Raw genomic sequence first — 18,986 nt, 5'->3', positions numbered from 1 at the left:
TGATCCCCGGTGGCCTTATTTCATATGTTTCTAATCTGATATTTAGACACCTCTGTTCAATATTGCTTGTTTTTTCCATCTTGGTTTTGTGGACTGGATGTGGAATTGGCTCAAAAGGTTTGATCAATAAAGTAGATTGTGGAGAGAGGGTGGGGGGTGGGGACGAAGGGGGGATGGGTTCTCTCATTGCTGAGACCAAGGGTGAAGGATCAGATTCATCAGTCATGTGATCTGGCATTGAACAACAAAGATGATCAAATTCCCCCTGGCACTAAATGACCACAAAAGCTGCCACATTGTGCTTTTAAAAGCTCAGTTGGTTTACCTGTTTGCCCGTCAGGAGTAAAATGCTGCCAGCTCACCCTGGTCTGATCTTACATGCAATCATGTACGGTTGCCTCTTTATTCCCTGTAAGGACAACCAGAAACAGGCGGTGCACGAGGCCGTGCTAATGTCGGCTACATCTCCAGATCAAAGATTGACAAGCTTGAAAGCAGCCACTTGCTAAAGCTCCTTCCAAACCCGGGCCTCGACCACCTAGAAGGATAAGGGGAGCAAACACGAGGGATCATCACCTCCAAGGTTCCTCTCCAAGGTACATATCACCTTGACTCAGAAATATATCGCCGTGTCTTCACTGTCGCTGGATGAAAATCCTGGGAACTCCTTCCCTAACAGCACTGTGGGTGAACCTTGCACCACGTGGACTGCAGCGGTTAAAGAAGGCAGCTCACCATCACCTTCTCAAGGGAAAATTGGGGATGGGAATAAGTGCTGACCTACATCTCTTGAAGGAGAAAGTATAGGAGACACTTGGAGACTGGTTTAGCACAGGGCTAAATAGCTGGCTTTAAAGCAGACCAAGGCAACCAGCAGCGCGGGTTCAATTCCCGTACCAGCCTCCCCGAACAGGCACTGGAATGTGGCAACTAGAGGCTTTTTCACAGTAACTTCATTTGAAGCCGACTTGTGACAATAAGCAATTTTCAGTTTTCATAAGTCAGAAAGTAGGTGAGATGATAATATTTGGATTTAAAATAAGACTTGAGAATGATTACACAGCTCTTCGCTGTGTTGGGCAATATAATGTCCTGTATGAAGGCCTATCACAGTGCCTATCGAGTTGGCTGACTTTGGCTGAAGATGACAATATGATAGGCAGATGAGGTCATCGTCTCAGCATCCATCGATGAGAAGGGAGGCATCCATCAGAGTTTCCTGTCAATGCTGTGTGACGGACAATTCTTCAATACTGTGAAAGTGGTGTTGGAATTCTATCCGTTCCCCTGGTAACTGGGCGAGTTTAGACTCGAGAACCGAACTGGAGGACACGAGCACAGAATAAACAAGCCTCCAACAAGACCTGTGATTAGATATATCCCATTCCCCACCCTTCCCACTGAGAATTGTGGGAGGGTAGAAAATGTCCCAATAAAGACGGGAGCCGTAACCCATTTTGGATTGACTAGAGTGCAGGACGGAGGCTTAAAGGCTGGTAGACGTGAACCAATTGTCTTGCTAATGTAAACTACCAATTACCCCAAACATCAGTTGCAATAGCGTTGGACAATAACTTGCTGGTTGCCCGGTGTCTCATTGAGGAGGTAACCCATTGATGGGCATGGGAACCCCTCTAGGCAGTTCCAAAGTAAGGGTCTACCTGGCAATTGTCCAGAAGTGTTAACCTCCTCTGGAAAACTGCGCTGGGCTGGGAACCATCCCAAAGCGATTTACATTGTTAACTTCTGATGGTTCTGTCAATTTTACCCTGAAACGGTTTGAATGGGAAAAAAAATCACTTGTAACTCCAGAGTAACTATTTAAATGCCCCACACGGGACATGCTGCCTCCACTGAGGCCCAAGGGCACCATAATGAAGAGGAAAAGCAAGAACGGCAAAAAGAAGATGCCATAACTGTTGGAGAAGGTGTCTGCGATGGGTGAAGGCTTACCCCAGAATGGGCTCTGCTGGTATGTTTTTTACTGCTCATTGCCACCCATGTCATGGATCATTGGCTGCTGAAACCCTCAAAACGTTCATTATCTCTTTAGACTTCAATATTTCGACGCAACCCTTTGGCCCCCAACTTGTAGCCTCTTGTTGAATTGAGCTCATTCTCAGCTCTGCTGCCCACATGGCTGATTCATACCGTGCCCTTATCACGGAGCACCCTCACATTGGCACCCAATCTGTCAGCACCTTGATAGCAAAACTCATCCTTTACAAATCCCTCCATGGCCTCGTGCCTCACTAGCTTGGTAACCTCCGGCAGCCCCACAATGCTCGTTATCTGTGCTCCTCTAATTTTGGCCTCTGGGCTGATTTTTAATTGCTCCATCGTCAGTGGCCATGCCTCCAGTTGCTGAGCTCCAAGCTCCAAAATTCCCCTCCGACCCTGCGCCCCCTCCGACCCTGCGCCCCCTCCGACCCTGCGCCCCTTCCGACCCTGCGCCCCCTTGGACCACTCCTCATAAGATGCTTCTTAAAGCCACCTATTTGACTGGTTTTGTTCACCTGCCTTATCGGCCACGATCTACCGGCCACGCTACGCCCGAAAAGCAGCACGCCGAGGCGCAACGTGGCCAGGAAATGATGGGAGACCCTGCTCCAGGGGACCTCGTGCGTGAAGCCCATGCATTATGGGTGGGATTACCTTTTGGCGAATCTGCATATTAGAATGAGACAGCAAGTCTGACTATCATCTGCAGGTACCCGAGGTAATCAAGGCGTTGGTTATTCCCTTCACCCTGGAGACCGTGGGCGAAAGCCGTTCACAAACGGAGACCAGACGGAATGGCACTCGTGGGGGGTCTCCCAGGGGATTGGAGGCCAGGTGCTTGCCCCCCTGGGCAATGTGGCACCCTGGCAGTGCCAAAGTGCCCAGGTGGCACTGCCAAGGTACCAAGCAGCCATTCTTTTGCACGGTGGTGATCAGGCATGGTGGTGCCCTGCGCAGAGCTGGGGGGTGGTTCGGGGGTCGTGTCGGGGGCTCGCGAGATCGGGACGCCATTAATTGCTTCCTGCACTGAGCAGCTTTGGCGAGCGGGGCTCCTGAGTGCAGGAAACTGGAGGAAATGCGGCTTCGGCTGCAGCGTCCCCGCTGAAGCCCCGTATCTACCCGGAGTCACGTTGGATAGTGTTGTGTTTCTCGGCACTGAGAGCTGGGAATGACACGGCTAAACACGCTAGCTATGGGACATAGTTCCCATTTGGGTAAATCACATCCGTTATCTCTGTGTTGCTCGGTGTCAAATTCCCTGTGAAACATCCCGGGCTGTTTTCCTTTGTGAAAGATGCTACATAAATGCAAATTGGTGTTGTCAATTGAAGCAAAGGAGTTGCTGGTGAAGTTGACCCTTTACTGTGAGCGTACTAGTGTGTATGAATCCGAGCACAAAACCTGGACATGTTAAGGAAGGTTGATTGGCGCAGTGGTTAGCACTGCCTCAAAGCACTGAGAACCCGGGTTCGAACCCTGGCCCTGGGTCACTGTCTCTGTGCAGTTTGCACATTCTCTTGTGTCTGCATGGGTCTCAAACCCCCCCCCCCCCCCCCCCACCCCGCCCTGCCCCTCCACCCCCCATCCCAAAGATGTGCAGGGTAGGTGAATTAGCCAGGCTAAATTGGCCCTTAATTGGGGGGAAAAAATTGGATACTTTAAATATCAAAAACAAAGTTAAAGGAGGTTATTCCGGGAATGACTGTACCATTCCTCCAGTGCAGAGGGGGAGTTCTACATCTGAAGTATTTAATTTAGATTAGGGAAAAAGCTATTTGTTAACAAGAAAAATAGGTCCTGTTCAAGAGCTGTTTGGTGGAGAAAAGTACATTTTTGGGAGGGATTTTAGTGCTCATTATAAAAGCCTCACCTCAAACCCGATGGAATACTCTGGTTATTTGACATTGGGCCAAACTCGATGATATAACTTTGCTGGAAAACAAACCTAGCTTTCAACTAGATATTTCCCAATTCTTGTGTTTCCATTGAACTCGGCCAGCTTTTATTGTGCAATGATAATCATGTAGCTCTCTCAGACACGCTGTTCAAGGAGAGTATTCAGAGGGTTTCAAAGCAAAACTTTTTTTGTACGAATTTAGGAAATCCCGAAACTGACCACAAGCCAATGAAAACATTTTACCTGCAGACACTGTTGTAACGTCGGGAGCTGTGGAAGCGAAATCATGCACTGCAAGCTCCCACAAACAGTATAAGACCATAAGATGTAGGAGCTGAAGGAGGCCATTCGGCCCATTGAGTCTGCTCTGCTATTCAATGAGACCATGGCTGATCAGAAATGATAATCCTCAACTCTACTTTCCCACCTTATCCCCATGACCCTTGAATCCTATACAAAATAGAAATCTGTATCTCCACCTTGAACATACTTTAAAAAAAAATTTAGGGGACCCAATTCATTTTTTTCAATTAAGGGGCAATTTAGCATGGCCAATCCACCTAGCCTGCACATTTTTGGGTTGTGGGGGCGAAACCCATGCAAACATGGCGAGAATGTGCAAACTCCACACAGACAGTGACCCAGAGCCGGGATCGAACCTGGGACCTCGGCGCTGTGAGGCTGCAGGGCTAACCCACTACGCCACTGTGCTGCCCTAGCCTTGAACGTACTCAACGACCCAGCCTCTACAGCTCTCTGCGGTAAAGAATACCACAGAATTACTACCCTCTTGAGACAAAGAATTCCTCCTCATCTCTGTCTTAAATGAGTGAGCCCTTACTCTATTATGTCCTCTGGTCCTCACAAGAGAAAACATCCTCTCAGCGTCTACACTGTCAAGCTCTCTGAGAATCCGGTGCCTCAATAAGGTCACACTTCTAAACGCCAATAAATACAGGTCCAATCTACTCAACCTCGCCTCATAGGAAAATCCCTCCATACCCAGGATCTACCTGGTGAACCTTCTCGCGACTGCCTTCAATGTCAGCATAGCTTTCCTTAGATAAGAGACCAAAGCTGTTGATGTATAAATATTTGGCCAGGACACTGGGAGGGTCTCCCTTTCTCTGTGTCAAATAGTAAGGTGGCCTCACTTTACCATCTCCTCATCCAAAAACCAGCTGCACTGAGAGTGCAGCACACCTGTGGTACTTCATCGTTAGCCTAGATTATGGACTCTAATCTTTGGCGTGGCCCTTGACCTCGGGGCCTTCTGAATCAGGTGAGACTGCTGCCTACTGTGGTAACTGTGAACAGATAATGTTGTTTTTGATGATTTTAGCGCAGGGGTAAATACCAATTGGGCAGGGATTCCCTGCTCCTTTTCACAAATGTTGTCATCTTTTTTTTTCCTTGAGTATCCAATTAATTTTTTCCAATTAAGGGGCAATTTAGTGTGGCCAATCCACCTACCTTATGCATCTTTTTGGGCTGTGGGGGCGAAATCCACGCAAACACGGGGAGAATTCGAGCCGGGATCGAACCTGGGACCTCGGCGCCGTGAGGCCGCAGTGCTGTCCGCTGCGCCACCGTTCTGCCCCAACGTTGTGTCATCTTTGACAGCCGTCTGAACGATAGATCGTGAAAATGTAAAATGAAAATCGCTTATTGTCACGAGTAGGCTTCAAATGAAGTTACTGAGCAGTAATCACAAGGAATATTCAGTCCTACATTTATTTACAGGGTTAAACATTACAAGCATTGACCTCCTAATTCAACCATATCACAGTCCCAATAAGTATCTTTCCCCTCTGTGTTTGCCTGTCTTGTGTGTGTGTGTGTGTGTGTGTGTGTGTGTGTGTGTGTGTATATAGAGCAGGGCCAAGTTAAAGGGGCTGGGGGGGAGGAGGTAGGAATTAACCAGCTGTATTTGCTGCATATTTTAATTATAGTTATTATTAATAAAAATGAATTATGTTTAAATTTACAAACCTGGTGACTGTAATGACTGGACAGCCAGAGACCAAAGTTTTGGGGTATTTTCTAAGAATTACTTGTTAGTTTCAATTGTGTTGCGGCTCTGGGTCAAGTGGGGCTGGAATTGACCGTGCACTAGCCCAGGCGGTTGTAACAGTGGGAAATTAAACATTTGTGCAAATATAGATGAAGAAGCCTCCTTTTGTTGGGATTTTCCAGTCAGTTACCCCTTGGGTGGGACTGGACAATTGTTTTATGTGTTGGATCTCAGAGTCTGATCAAAATGAAAGGCAAGAGAGAAGAGAAAAAGAAGAAAGACGTGCGCTCACGTGGCACTTTCCATGGCTACTGGATGTCTGCAAGTGCTGACGGTTTAGTACTTTTGGAGTGATGTAATGTGGTAAACACTGCAGCCAATCTGTGCACAGAATTAGCACGGTATTAGTGATAATGAGATAATCTGTTTGTGATGTTGTTTGAAGGAAGTACACAGGGACACATATTGTGCCTCCCGCGGAATATTGCCCGGGGATCTTTTCCACCAACGCAAGCAGGCAGATGGCATCTGAGGCTGTGTAAGGCTCTGGCCAGACCCCATTTGGAATATTGTGAGCAGTTTTGGGTCCCGTATCTAAGGAAGGATGTGCTGGCCTTGGAAAGGGTCCAGAGGAGGTTCACAAGAATGATCCCTGGAATGAAGAGCTTGTCGTATGAGGAAAGGTCGAGGACTCTGGATCTATACTCGTTGAAGTTTAGAAGGATGAGGGGGGGATCTTATTGAAACTTCCAGGAGGCCTGGATAGAGTAGATATGGAGTGGATGTTTCCACTTCTAGGAAAAACTAGAAGCAGAGGACACAATCTCGGACAAAAGGGATGATCCTTTAAAACAGAGATGAGGAGGAATTTCTTCAGCCAGAGGGTGGTGAATCTGTGGAACATTTTGCTGCAGAGACCAAATCACTGAATGTCTTTAAGACAGAGATAGATAGGTTCCTGATTAACAAGGGGAGAAGACAGGAGAATGGGGATGAGGAATATATCAGCCATGATTGAATGATGCAGCAGACTCGAAGGGTCCTATATCTTATGGTCTTCTGATTGAACGTCTGAAGGACAGTACCTCTGACAGTGCGGCGCTCCCTCGGCACGGCGTAGCGCGGAGCTCCCTTGGCACCATGCGGAGCCCCCTCGGAGAGGCGCTACCTTGGTGCGGATTGGCACAGCGCAAAGCTCCCTTGGCATGGCGCAGTGCGGAGCTCCCTCAGTGAGGCGCTCCCTCGGCGCGGACTGGCGCAGCGCCGAGCTCCCAGCGTGGCACTCCATCGGGGCGCCAACCTTGTTAAATTTTGCGCTCCAGTCACCGAGTGCGACTTGTACCCAAGACCTTGCGCAAGTGTTGCCACTGAGCCACAGCTGGTAAGCAAGGCCTTTTAACTGAAGCACAACTCCTTTCCAAGAAGTAATTATTTCCAATTTGCTATATTAAGATAGTTGGTGAGCAGCAGCTTTCTTCATTGCAAACTAGCTCGAGGCCATGTATCAGTTTGATCCTAGATCAGCAAAGGTCTGACTCTGCGGAGCGCTGAGGGGGGGAGAGAGACTGTCAAACATATTGATTGATGGGAGTGCACAGTGAACTTTGCTCTCCCTTTCTGCTTTTGTCCATTGTTTCGCTCCGTCTGTCGCACACCAAAGGCAGTAATTAAAGATTCACTGAGCCAATTAAACACTAGGTGAAATGTTACCCTTTTTGTTTGTGGAGGAGATTTATTGAAGGTTGTCTGGAGGCCAGGGGAAGGGGTCTCCTGAAGAGCAGAGCAGAATGTTGACCTTGGGGTAGATCTAACCACACTTTCAACCTTTGGTACATGGAAGTAGATTGTAATTTCAACGCAGAAAGAGAGGTTTGCATTTAATTGCTTTGGTTACTGATTGCCCCCCCGACACTGGAAACAGCTACTCCTTATTTATTCTTTTGAAAGACCTCATCATTTTGAATCCCTCTGTTGAAACTCTCCTTGACTTTCTCTGCTCTAAGGACATTGGTCAACGGCATTGCCCTTTGCTCAGCTCACCTTTTGCAGGAATCCTCACTTGTGCCTTTGTGAACCTCGCGACCACTGATTTTCAAACTTTTTTTCCGGGAACCCATTTTTACCAACCGGCCAACCTCTGTGGCCTACGCTGGCCGACCTTCGCGGCCCACGCCGGCCGGCCTTCGCGGCCTACGCCGGCCGACCTTCGCGGCCTACGCCGGCCGACCTTCGCGGCCTACGCCGGCCGACCTTCGCGGCCTACGCCGGCCGACCTTCACGGCCTACGCCGGCCGACCTTCGCGGCCTACGCCGGCCGACCTTCGCGGCCTACGCCGGCCGACCTTCGCGGCCCACGCCGGCCGACCTTCGCGGCCGACCTTCGCGACCCACACCGGCCGACCTGCGCAACCCACCGTTTTCTCCTACCTTGTTTGCTGCTGACAAAAATGGAGGCAATGGTTTTGGGTCCCTTTGGCCCTCGTACACGCTCCTCCAATGGAACCTGTTGGATGAAGGTGAAGCCTTCCGGTGTTGGAAAGTATGGAGTCGCCATCTGTCCAAAGTTCTGCATTTTATTCCTGTAAAATTTTATCAAATAAAACCCCCCCCCCCCCGAACTTTTAATAAAAATAAAGTGAATAAAATAAATGAAAAAAATAAAATGAATAAAATAGGATGAATAAACCCCCCGAACTTGTACAAAAATAACTGTGACCGTTTATAAAAAAAAAAATGCGGCTGGACTGCGCATGCGTGCCTATAACAATAATAAATCAAATCAAAGACCCCCCCTCAGCCTCCTGCTCCAAGTAAAACAACCCCAGCCTAACTGGCCTCTCGTCATAGCTGAAACCCTCCAACCCAGGCAGCACCCTGAATCCCCTCTGCATCCTCTCGAGTGCAATCGCATCCTTCCTGTAGTGTGGTGGCCGGTTCTCCAGCTGTGACATCCAGCACATTTCCTGGCTAAATGGAGTATTGGAGATGTGCCTGTGGATGCCACATATCGCTTCTCAGACTCTTTGCTTGCTCAGTCAGCTCAGCTCCGTTCTGTGAGATATCTGTCTTAGTTACAGTGTCTCTGGTTTCATTCTAATGTTACGCAAGCTCTTAATTAAAAGCACTCTTTGATTCCTTGATTGTTTGGTGCAGTGATGTCCGACAACAATTGATGACGAGCTGCAGTTTGAATGTGAAGTCACTAACCAAGCCACAAGCGTCAATTTTAGTCGAAAAAAAACGTTTTAAAAAATTCATTCATAGGAAGCTGGGCGTCGCTGGCTAGGCCAGCATTTATTGCCCATCCTTAATTGCCCCTTGAGAAGGCGGTGGTGAGCTGCCTTCTTGGACCGCAGCAGTCCCTGAGGTGTAGGTACACCCACTGTGCTGTTAGGGAGGGAGTTCCAGAATATTGACCCAGCAACGGTAAAGGAACGGCCGATAAGTTTCCAAGTCAGGGTGATGAGTGACTTGGAGGGGAATAATGGCCGGATAGTCCGTTTTAATGAGTTGGACAGGACAGAAAGCAAAACTCCCCTGACATGACTTCAGCATGGTATGAAGAGATTTTTGGAGTATTGCTTTTCAAGCTCGGTCCAACATCTTCAACCCCCCCCACCCTCCGTCCAACACCTTTACCCCCCCTTCCGTCCGACACCTTCACCCCCCCTCCGTCCGACACCTTCACCCCCCCCCACCCCGTCCAGCACCGACACCACCCTCCGTCCGACACCTTCACCCCCCCCTCCGTCCGACACCTTCACCCCCCCTCCGTCTGACACCTTCACCCCCCCTCCGCCCGACACCTTCACCCCCCTCCGTCCAACACCTACACCCCCCCTTCCGTCCGACACCTTCACCCCCCCCTCCGTTCGACACCTTCACCCCCCTCCGTCCAACACCTTCACCCCCCCCCTCCGTCCAACACCTACACCCCCCCCTCCGTCCAACACCTACACCCCCCCCTCCGTCCAACACCTTCACCCCCCCCCTCCGTCCAACACCTACACCCCCCCCTCCGTCCAACACCTACACCCCCCCTCCGTCCGACACCTTCACCCCCCCCTCCGTCCGACACCTTCACCACCCCTCCGTCCAACACCTACACCCCCCCCTCCGTCTGACACCTTCACCCCCCTCCGTCCGACACCTACACCCCCCCTCCGTCCAACACCTTCACGCCCCCCTCCGTCCAACACCTACACCCCCCCCCTCCGTCCGACACCTTCACCCCTCCCTCCGTCCAACACCTACACCCCCCCCCCCCCCTCCGTCCAACACCTTCACCCCCCCTCCGTCCGACACCTTCACCCCCCCTCCGTCCGACACCTTCACCCCCCCTCCGTCCGACACCTTCACCCCGCCACCCCGTCCAACACCTTCACGCCCCACCCCATCCGACACCTTCACCCCCCTCCGTCCGACACCTTCACCCCCCCTCCGTCTGACACCTTCACCCCCCCTCCGTCCGACACCTTCACCCCCCCTCCGTCCGACACCTTCACCCCCCTCTGTCCAACACCTTCACGCCCCACCCCATCCAACACCTTCACCCCCCCCCCTCCGTCCAACACCTACACCCCTCCTCCGTCCAACACCTACACCCCCCCCCTCCGTCCAACACCTACACCCCCCCCTCCGTCCAACACCTTCACGCCCCACCCCATCCAACACCTTCACCCCCCCCCTCCGTCTGACACCTTCACCCCCCCTCTGTCCAACACCTTCACGCCCCACCCCATCCAACACCTTCACCCCCCTCCGTCCAACACCTTCGCTGCTCTGTGGCCTCATCTTAACTTTCCCACTTGCGTTCCCACCCCCCGAACCCCGACTCTTTCTTGTCCATCTAAAATCTAACCCGACCTTGCAGTAAGAGCCTCCGTCCGCTCCCTCGATGCTCTCCAGCATCCCCACTATTCTCAAATTCTGCCTCCGCGAGCGCTTCCCCAAAACCTCCACTTTCTCCTTGAGCCACTTCTGGATCTCTCTCAACATCCCAATTTCGGCCGCCAGTGAGGTAACCTGGCTCCTCGCGCTCCCCCACCACCACCTCCACCTCTGGGTCACCGGGTCTCCAACCTGAGCCTCTATTGGCTGAACGTTTCGTTCACAAATTCCACCAACTGCTCCGTTGACCATTAGGCTGGTGGGGCTGACTCCTTAATCGCCGCCATCTTCCCCTGTGTCCCACGAAGAGTTTCCTATTCCTGCAACTCCTTCCTTGAGACCCACTTCTGGTCTGCGGATCCATCCACCGACCTCGTCAGCGGAGTGTAACCTTCCTCCACCATCTTTGCAGCTCTCCTCCAAAATATCCGCCTGGCCAGCGGGGAAAAGGTCCGGAAAAAAACCGCCTTGAGCAGGAGCTGCCAAATGTGCGGCCACTCACACCATGGCTGCCACTAGAAGTCTCTGAGCTGGTGGTGTTATCAAAACCACGATGGTTAAGGGACGTTTGACTGATGCTTTCAAAATCACAAACAATTCGACCAATTACATTTTCTTTTCTTTTCTTGTTTCAATGGGTGTGGGCGTTACTGACTGGGGCAGCATTTATGACCTCTCCCTAATTGCCCTTGAACTGTGTGTCTTGATGGACCACTTCAGAGTGGCAATCAATACTCGACCACACGGCTGTGGATTAACATGTAGGCCAGACCAAGTAAGGACGGCAGATTTCCTTCCCTAAAGGTTTTTATGACAATCGGTGATAGTTTCAAGGTCACCAATGCTTTATGTTCCTGATTTTATAAACTGATTAAATTTTAAAAAAAATTGTTACTGGGATGTGCGTGTCGCCGGGAAGACCAACATTTATTGCCTCTCCCGAATTGCTCCGGAGAAACTCTCCCAGTTACCGTGGTAGGATTGGCACCTGTACCCCACCCAGATCATTAGACTGGGCCTCTGGATTACTACCGTAATTTCCGGACTATAAAGCGCACCTGACTATAAGCCGCACCCACTGATTTTGAAATTTTTTAAAATTTTGAACATAAATAAGCCGCACACGTATATAAGCCGCAGGTGCTTACCGGTACATTGAAACAAATGAGCTTTACACAGGCTTTAACGAAATACGGCTTGTAACAAAAATAAAAAATTAGCGGTAAAGAATAGCCTACCAAGAAAGTCATTGGTCACTGTGGAGCGAAATCAATCCGATTAAGCTCTTAAGATTAACATAGAATCATCAGTTTGAAACATTAAAAATAAATAAATCATGTGTAAAAAGAAGTATTTTATTACTGATCGTAATCAAGATATCACCAACCCAGGTGATCAGAGTCACTATCCTCCTCTTGTGCACTGAAACCACTGAAGTCATCTCCTTCAGTGTCAGAGTTGAATAGCCTCAGAATTGCTTCATCCGATGTTGGATTGTTTTCATTGTCGCTCTCATCACTTTCATCCGGAGGCAAATTTCCCGCTGAGCTCATGCTGCCCTCTTCAACACGCAGCAATCCAGCTTTTCGAAACCCGTTGATGATAGTGGATTTTTTAACAATGCTCCACGCTGTCAGGACCCACTGGCAGACTTGACCATAAGTTGCTCTTCGCATGCGGCCCGTTTTAGTGAAGGATTTCTCCCCACTTGTCATCCAAGCCTCCCACTGAACACGAAGCGCCACCTTAAATGCACGATTTAAACTGATGTCGAGTGGCTGTAAATACTTTGTTGTGCCCCCAGGAATCACAGCTGGAATTGAGTTTGTCCTCTTGATGGCTTCTTTCACAGAATCTGTTATGTGGGCCCTCATGCTGTCCAAAACGAGCAATGCCTTGTTCCTGTGAAAGAATCCTCCCGGTCGCTTGCCGTAGCACTCCGTATGCCATTCATGCATTAGGCTTTCCGTCATCCATCCTTTCTTGTTGACTTTCACAACAATTCCTGTAGGGAATTTTTCTTTTGGTATCGTCGTGCGTTTGAAAATCACCATCGGTGGAAGCTTTTCTCCCGATGCCGTGCAACTCAGAACACAGGTGAAGTGCGTTTTTTCATGCCCAGTTGTTTTCAGCATGACGGATGATTCACCTTTCCTGTTGACAGTCCGAGTGAGAGGCAGGTCAAATGTCAGAGGAACCTCATCCATATTTATGATATTGTGCGGGCCAATGGAATGCTCCGCTATCTTTGCATCAATGAATTTGTGGAAGTTTGAAATTTTTTCCTCGTAGTCGGGAGGGAGCTGCTGACACAAACTCGTCCGTACCCTGATGGACAGGCCTTTACGTCTCATAAATCTGAGACACCACGATGGTCCACCTCTAAAATTCTCAAACTTCATTGCGGTGGCGATTGTTTTGGCTTTCAGTCGGATCTGTACAGTTGAAACACCTCGGCCGTCTGCTCTCTGCATGTTGACCCAGTCTTCGAGCTCATTTTCTAGTTCGGGCCATCTGCTTTTCTTCCCTCTGAAAGCTTTAGTTGTCTTTTTGCACTGAGTCAATTCCTCACGCTGCTGTTTCCAACGTCTTATCATCGACTCATTAAGACCAAGCTCTAGTGCAGCAGCTCTATTTCCTTTTCCAACAGCCAGATCGATCGCCTTCAACTTGAAAGCTGCATCATATGCATTTCTCCGTGTCTTTGCCATGATGAGGGTGAGGTGACAAAATGACTACCGTAATCAGAATGATGGGATGTTTGAGCGCGCTCGATTTAATCTAAACAGTAAACTAAAAAGTTACATTGTTTTACCTTGACCCGTTACGCAATTTCATTGGTTTAGTGAAAGCGGGAAAAATCCATAAATAAGCCGCGTCGTTGTATAAGCCGCGAGGTTCAAAACGTGGGAAATAAGTAGCGGCTTATAGTCCGGAAACTACGGTAACCCTGTGTCATCGCCATTATGCCGCTGTCTCCCCACTAAGCAAAAGGCTGGTAACATGAGGGGTCAGTTTAAGGTAATTGGCAAAAGGACCAGAGGTGAAGAGGAAACATTTTTCAGCAGTGCTCTCTGTAAACTGGAATACATATCCTGAAAGCCTGGTGGGAGCGGGATCACTGGGGGCAATTAAGTGTAAAAACTGCTCTCACTCTATGCAGATGATCTGCTCCTCTACATCTCGGACCCACAAAGCAGCATGGACGGAATCATCGCGCGGGGGGGGGGGGGCAGAACTAAAGGGGCTGCCGTTCAAACAAGCCCGACACAAATTCCACTACCTGGGGATCCAAATAGCCCATGACTGGAAAGGGATCCACAAATGGAACCTCACCAGCCTGACGGAGGAAGTAAAAAAGGACCTGTAAAGATGGAACACACTCCCACTCTCCCTCGCGGGGAGAGTCCAGACGATCAAAATGAACGGACTGCCCAGGTACCTCTTCCTGTTTAGATCCATTCCGATCTACATCCCCAAGGCCTTTTTCAAAGTGCTGGACAAACTTATCATGGCGTTCGTATGGGGGGGGGGGGGGGGGGGTAAAAATGCTAGGATCCCAAAGAAGGTCCTACAAAAAACAAAATCCAGTGGGGGGCTAGCCCTCTCGAATCTACAATTCTACCACTGGGCGGCAACAGCCGAGCGAGTAAGGGGATGGATCGAGGAGCCAGAAGCCGAGTGGGTGCATGCGGAGGATACCTCCTGCATGGGGACCTCCCTCCGGGCCCTCGCCACGGCAGCACTCCCATCCCCACCCAAAAAACACTCCAGCAGCCCAGTGGTGACAGTCACCCTCCAATCCTGGAACCAACTGCGGTAGCAATTTGGCCTGACCAAAATGTCGGATAAGGCTCCCATCTGCAACAACCATAGGTTCACACCAGCACTGACTGACGCCACCTTCAAAAGGTGGAGGCAGGACGGGGGGGACACTGACAGTCAGGGACCTATACACGGACAGGATCGCAACACTGGACGAACTGACAGAGAAATTTCAGCTAGCTGGGGGGAACGAGCTACGGTACCTGCAGCTCAGAAACTTCCTATGAAAGGAGACAAGGACGTACCCACAACCACCACGACAGACACTACTGGAAGACCTACTGGACGCAAGTATCCTAGAGAAAGGGAACTGTAGCGACATGTATGGCCGACTGACAGAAAGGGACGACGCCGTACTGGATGCAACAAGAATGAAATGGGAGGATGACCTGGGGATTGAGATAGGGTGGGGACTCTGGAGCGAAGCACTGCATAGCGTCAACTCCACCTCCACGTGCGCAAGGCTCAGCCTGACGCAACTAAAAGTGGTACATAGAGCCCACTTAACAAGAAACCGTATGAGTAGGTTCTTCCCGGAGGTGGAGGACAGATGTGAACAGTGCCAAAGAGGCCCGGCCAACCACGTCCACATGTTCTGGTCTTGCCCCAGACTTGTGGAGTACTGGACAGCCTTCTTCGAGGCTATGTCCAAAGCGGTGAGGGTGGAGCCATGCCTAATAGTGGCGGTCTTCGGGGTTTCAGACCAGCCAGACCTATTCCTGGGGAGGAGGGCGGACGCCCTTGCCTTTGCCTCCCTGATCGCCCGCCGTAGAATCCGGTTTGGTTGGCGGTCAGCAGCACCGCCCAGAGCTGCAGACTGGCTGTCCGACCTCTCGGAATCTCTCCAAATCGAGAAAATCAAATTCGCCATCCGAGGGTCAGACGACGGCTTCCACAGAACATGGGAGCCATTCATGCAATTGTTCCGGGACCTGTTTGTGGCCAATGAACAAGAGGAAGAATAGTCGGGTGGCCAAGAATCAGGGGAAAATGGTCGGGAATCGGGGGAAGGTAGCCGGGGGGGGGGGGGGGGGGGGGGGGGGGGGAGGGCTACGGGTTTGTTATGGGGGTTTGATGGCTAGCTAAGGCCCAAAACCAAACTGTAAATAAATGCCTATAAACATGTGCCTCGGCCATATTGGGGAATATAAAATATGTATGCCGGCTAAAGGGGGCGGCCACAGTTGTTATTATGAAGATGCTTACCTGTAAATATACATGTTCATTTTTGTGTGTTTTTTTTTCTCTAATAATTTGTAATTTGTTGGATATAAAATATGAAAACTCAATAAAAACATTTTTTTTTTTTAAAGTGTAAAAACTGCATAAATACTCGATAAAAAAATTTCCAGGGCCGCTGGGAGAGAGCAGTGGGAGGTTAAAGAGCCCGATTGGGTCGAGGTTGCTAACCGTGCTGTGCGTGGTTCGATTTTCTGATCTGACTCGATGTGGAGTCCAGAATGTTTTCTCCATCGTGTTTGATGATGATATATCTTCTTTTCACAAAGGTGTCCCGTGACCTGATGGGTTGCTGAGATCCCCTCCGGAAGCATCGAAGGAGCATGGTCAAACATCAACCACTTCAGTACTATGAGCCCCAGCTATGCTTGTCTTGCCTGACTGGAATCTATGGCTGCAGGTGGAAACGATACCAGAGGTCCCACGACAGTACGACCAAGGTCAGTGCTTGCTTACTCTTTTTACCCCACCCTCCCTCCACACCCCTCCCCTCCTCCGAAGCGGTTTACGATTTGTGTGCAGAGGCAATGTTTGGGAGTGAATAACTCGCTCTTTCTGATGGATGCAGAGCAACAACTATGGTTTTCTGATTGTGCAGATGGTTGCATGAGGAATAGAGGAGGGAATCGCTGTGGTCCCCTGTTTTCATTTGGCACTAAGTCTTTGGTCTGTTCTGGGGGTGACAAGCTGCACATGGAGAGGTTTCAATTATCCATTTGTTGACCAAATATTCATGCCTGCCGCCATGTGCCGATGTGGTTTGACGTTGTCCGATGGATTCGAGGAAAGTTGAAACTGGGGATCATGTGTGTCGGGTCTACCTTGAAATGCTTGTTTGTGACGTCTTGTGAACTCCATTCAGTTTTTCAAACGTTCTTCAGGTCAAAGTCGTGTTGTAGAAGGTTAAGCACGTGCATACAATAAGCCTTGCATTGTTTGAAACGGTGATGTCTTGATGGGGCAACTGAAGTTGAACAACTTGGGTGTTCCCACTAAAATTATTGACGTGTTACACACGTGTTCTGCAGTTAGCGTCTTGACTTTGGTTCATCCCGTGGTGCTTTTGTTACCTGGTTCTTCAGATCCAAGAGGGCGAGCGGGCAACTACAAGCTGAAGTAGAAGAAGGGATTTATTCTGACCCGAGAACTATTTCTGAGTCACTCATACTGCAATCATGTTCCACTCGTTCCAGTCCAATGTTCCCAACCAGCCTGCATTCTCTCTCATTGCTGATTAAAGCATAACGCTGTGATGCCAAATTCTAATTGAACATGCACAATCATACCCATCTATTTGTGAATGCGGAGCATATTAAATATTCTAATTTCAGTGCATGCTGTCCAGGAAAGAGTATTTAGAAAAGGAACCTTTTTTCAAAAAATGACGTTATATAGCTGTGGGTCGGGAGGGCCCACTTGATCGGTCCTTTATGTTGTCCCCCGCCCCATGTTTTAGGTTCTCCGACTCCCAGAAACCTTCTCCACCCTATCATATGCCCCTTCAGAATTTGTAGAGTTCAATGCCCCATCTAAACTCCAGAGAATATAAACCCAATTTATTCGGCCTCTCATTATAGTACAGCATCCTCGTCCCAGGAACCACAATGTGATGAACAGTCCCCAGTACAAGTATGCCCTTTCTTATATGTGGAGACTAAAATGCCCCCCAGTATTCTACAGCTCGTGTCATCAGAGCCCTGTACAATCAGAGCACGACTGATTTATACCTGTGCTCCAATCTGAATTGAATTTAATTTGATTTATTGTCACGTGTACCGTGGTACAGTATTGCTCTGTGTATAGATAAGACCGATAACACATAGGACATACATAAATACACAATGTAAATACATAGACACAGGCATCGGTTGCGTATACGGAGTGTTGTCCTACTCAGTAGAGAAGATGTGCGGAGAGATCAGTTCAGTCCATAAGAGGGTCATTCTGGCGCCTGGTAACAGTGGGGAAGAAGCTGTTTTTGAACCTGTTCGTGCGTGTTCTCAGACTTTTGTATCTCCTGCCCGATGGAAGAAGTTGGAAGAGTGAGTAAGCTGGGTGGGAGGGGTCTTTGATTATGCTGCCCGCTTTTCCAAGGCAGCGGGAGGTGTAGACAGAGTCAATGGATGGGATGCGGGTTCGTGTGATGGACTGGGCTGTGTTCTTGACTCTCTGAAGTTGGTAAGAGTGGACATGCCGAATTTTCTTAGTTTCCTGAGGAAGTATAGGCGCTGTTGTGCTTTCTTGGTGGTAGCGTCGACATGGGTGGACCAGGACAGATTTTTTGGTGATGTGCATTCCTAGGAATTTGAAGCTGCTAACCATCTCCACCTCGGCCCCGTTGATGCTGACAGGGGTGTGTACAGTACTTTGCTTCCTGAAGTCAATGACCAGCTCCTTAGTTTTACATAGAACATACAGTGCAGAAGGAGGCCATTCGGCCCATCGAATCTGCGCCAACCCACTTAAGCCCTCACTTCCACCCTATCCACCTAACCCAATAACCCCACCTAACATTTTGGGCATGGCCAATCCACCTGTACGTCTTTGGGCTGTGGGAGGAAACCGGAGCACCCGGAGGAAACCCACGCAGACACGGGGAGAACATGCAGACTCCGCACACACAGTGACCCAGCCGGGAATCGAACCTGGGACATTGACGCTGTGAAGCCACAGTGCTACTCATTATGTTACCGTGCTGCCCCCATTTGCTGGCGTTGAGGGAGAGATTGCTGCTTGCAGTCTGCTTGCAATAAAGGCCAACCTGCCATTTGATTCCACATGCCTGCCTTACCTCCATGTCAACTTTTGCGCTCCTTGCCCAAGTACACCCAAGTCTCTTTGTACATCAACACTTACACCTTTATTTAAAAATTGTGCATTTCTATTCTTAAGGTTCAAAATGAATAACTTCACAGTTCCCTACATCAAACTCCCATCTGTCACCTTGTTGTCCCCTCAATATCCCTTTGTAGTCTCTTTGTGGCCCCCTGCCCCTCCCCGTGACCCCCTGCCCCTCCCCGTGACCCCCTGCCCCTCCCCGTGACCCCCTGCCCCTCCCCGTGTCCCACTGCACCTCCCCGTGACCCCCTGCCCCTCCCCGTGACCCCCTGCCCCTCCCCG

At 49.8% G+C, this 18,986-nt stretch overlaps 1 protein-coding gene across 4 annotated transcripts in view; it reads left to right on the top strand.

Moving 5' to 3' along the window:
* The window catches only part of gdpd5b (glycerophosphodiester phosphodiesterase domain containing 5b), a 256,227-nt gene that overhangs the window by 71,020 nt on the left and 166,221 nt on the right, over nucleotides 1–18,986 (top strand). For all 4 annotated transcript variants that reach the window (XM_038818004.1, XM_038818002.1, XM_038818003.1 and 1 more), the window contains exon 2: nucleotides 16,136–16,306. In XM_038818004.1, coding sequence (XP_038673932.1) covers nucleotides 16,190–16,306 — 117 coding nt within the window. In that variant the 5' untranslated portion in view covers nucleotides 16,136–16,189. The remainder of the gene's footprint in view (nucleotides 1–16,135; nucleotides 16,307–18,986) is intronic.

Source organism: Scyliorhinus canicula, chromosome 14 (assembly GCF_902713615.1).
Source record: "Scyliorhinus canicula chromosome 14, sScyCan1.1, whole genome shotgun sequence".
NCBI classification, from domain to species: Eukaryota; Metazoa; Chordata; class Chondrichthyes; order Carcharhiniformes; family Scyliorhinidae; genus Scyliorhinus; species Scyliorhinus canicula.
This window is presented reverse-complemented; position numbering and strand designations above follow the sequence as displayed.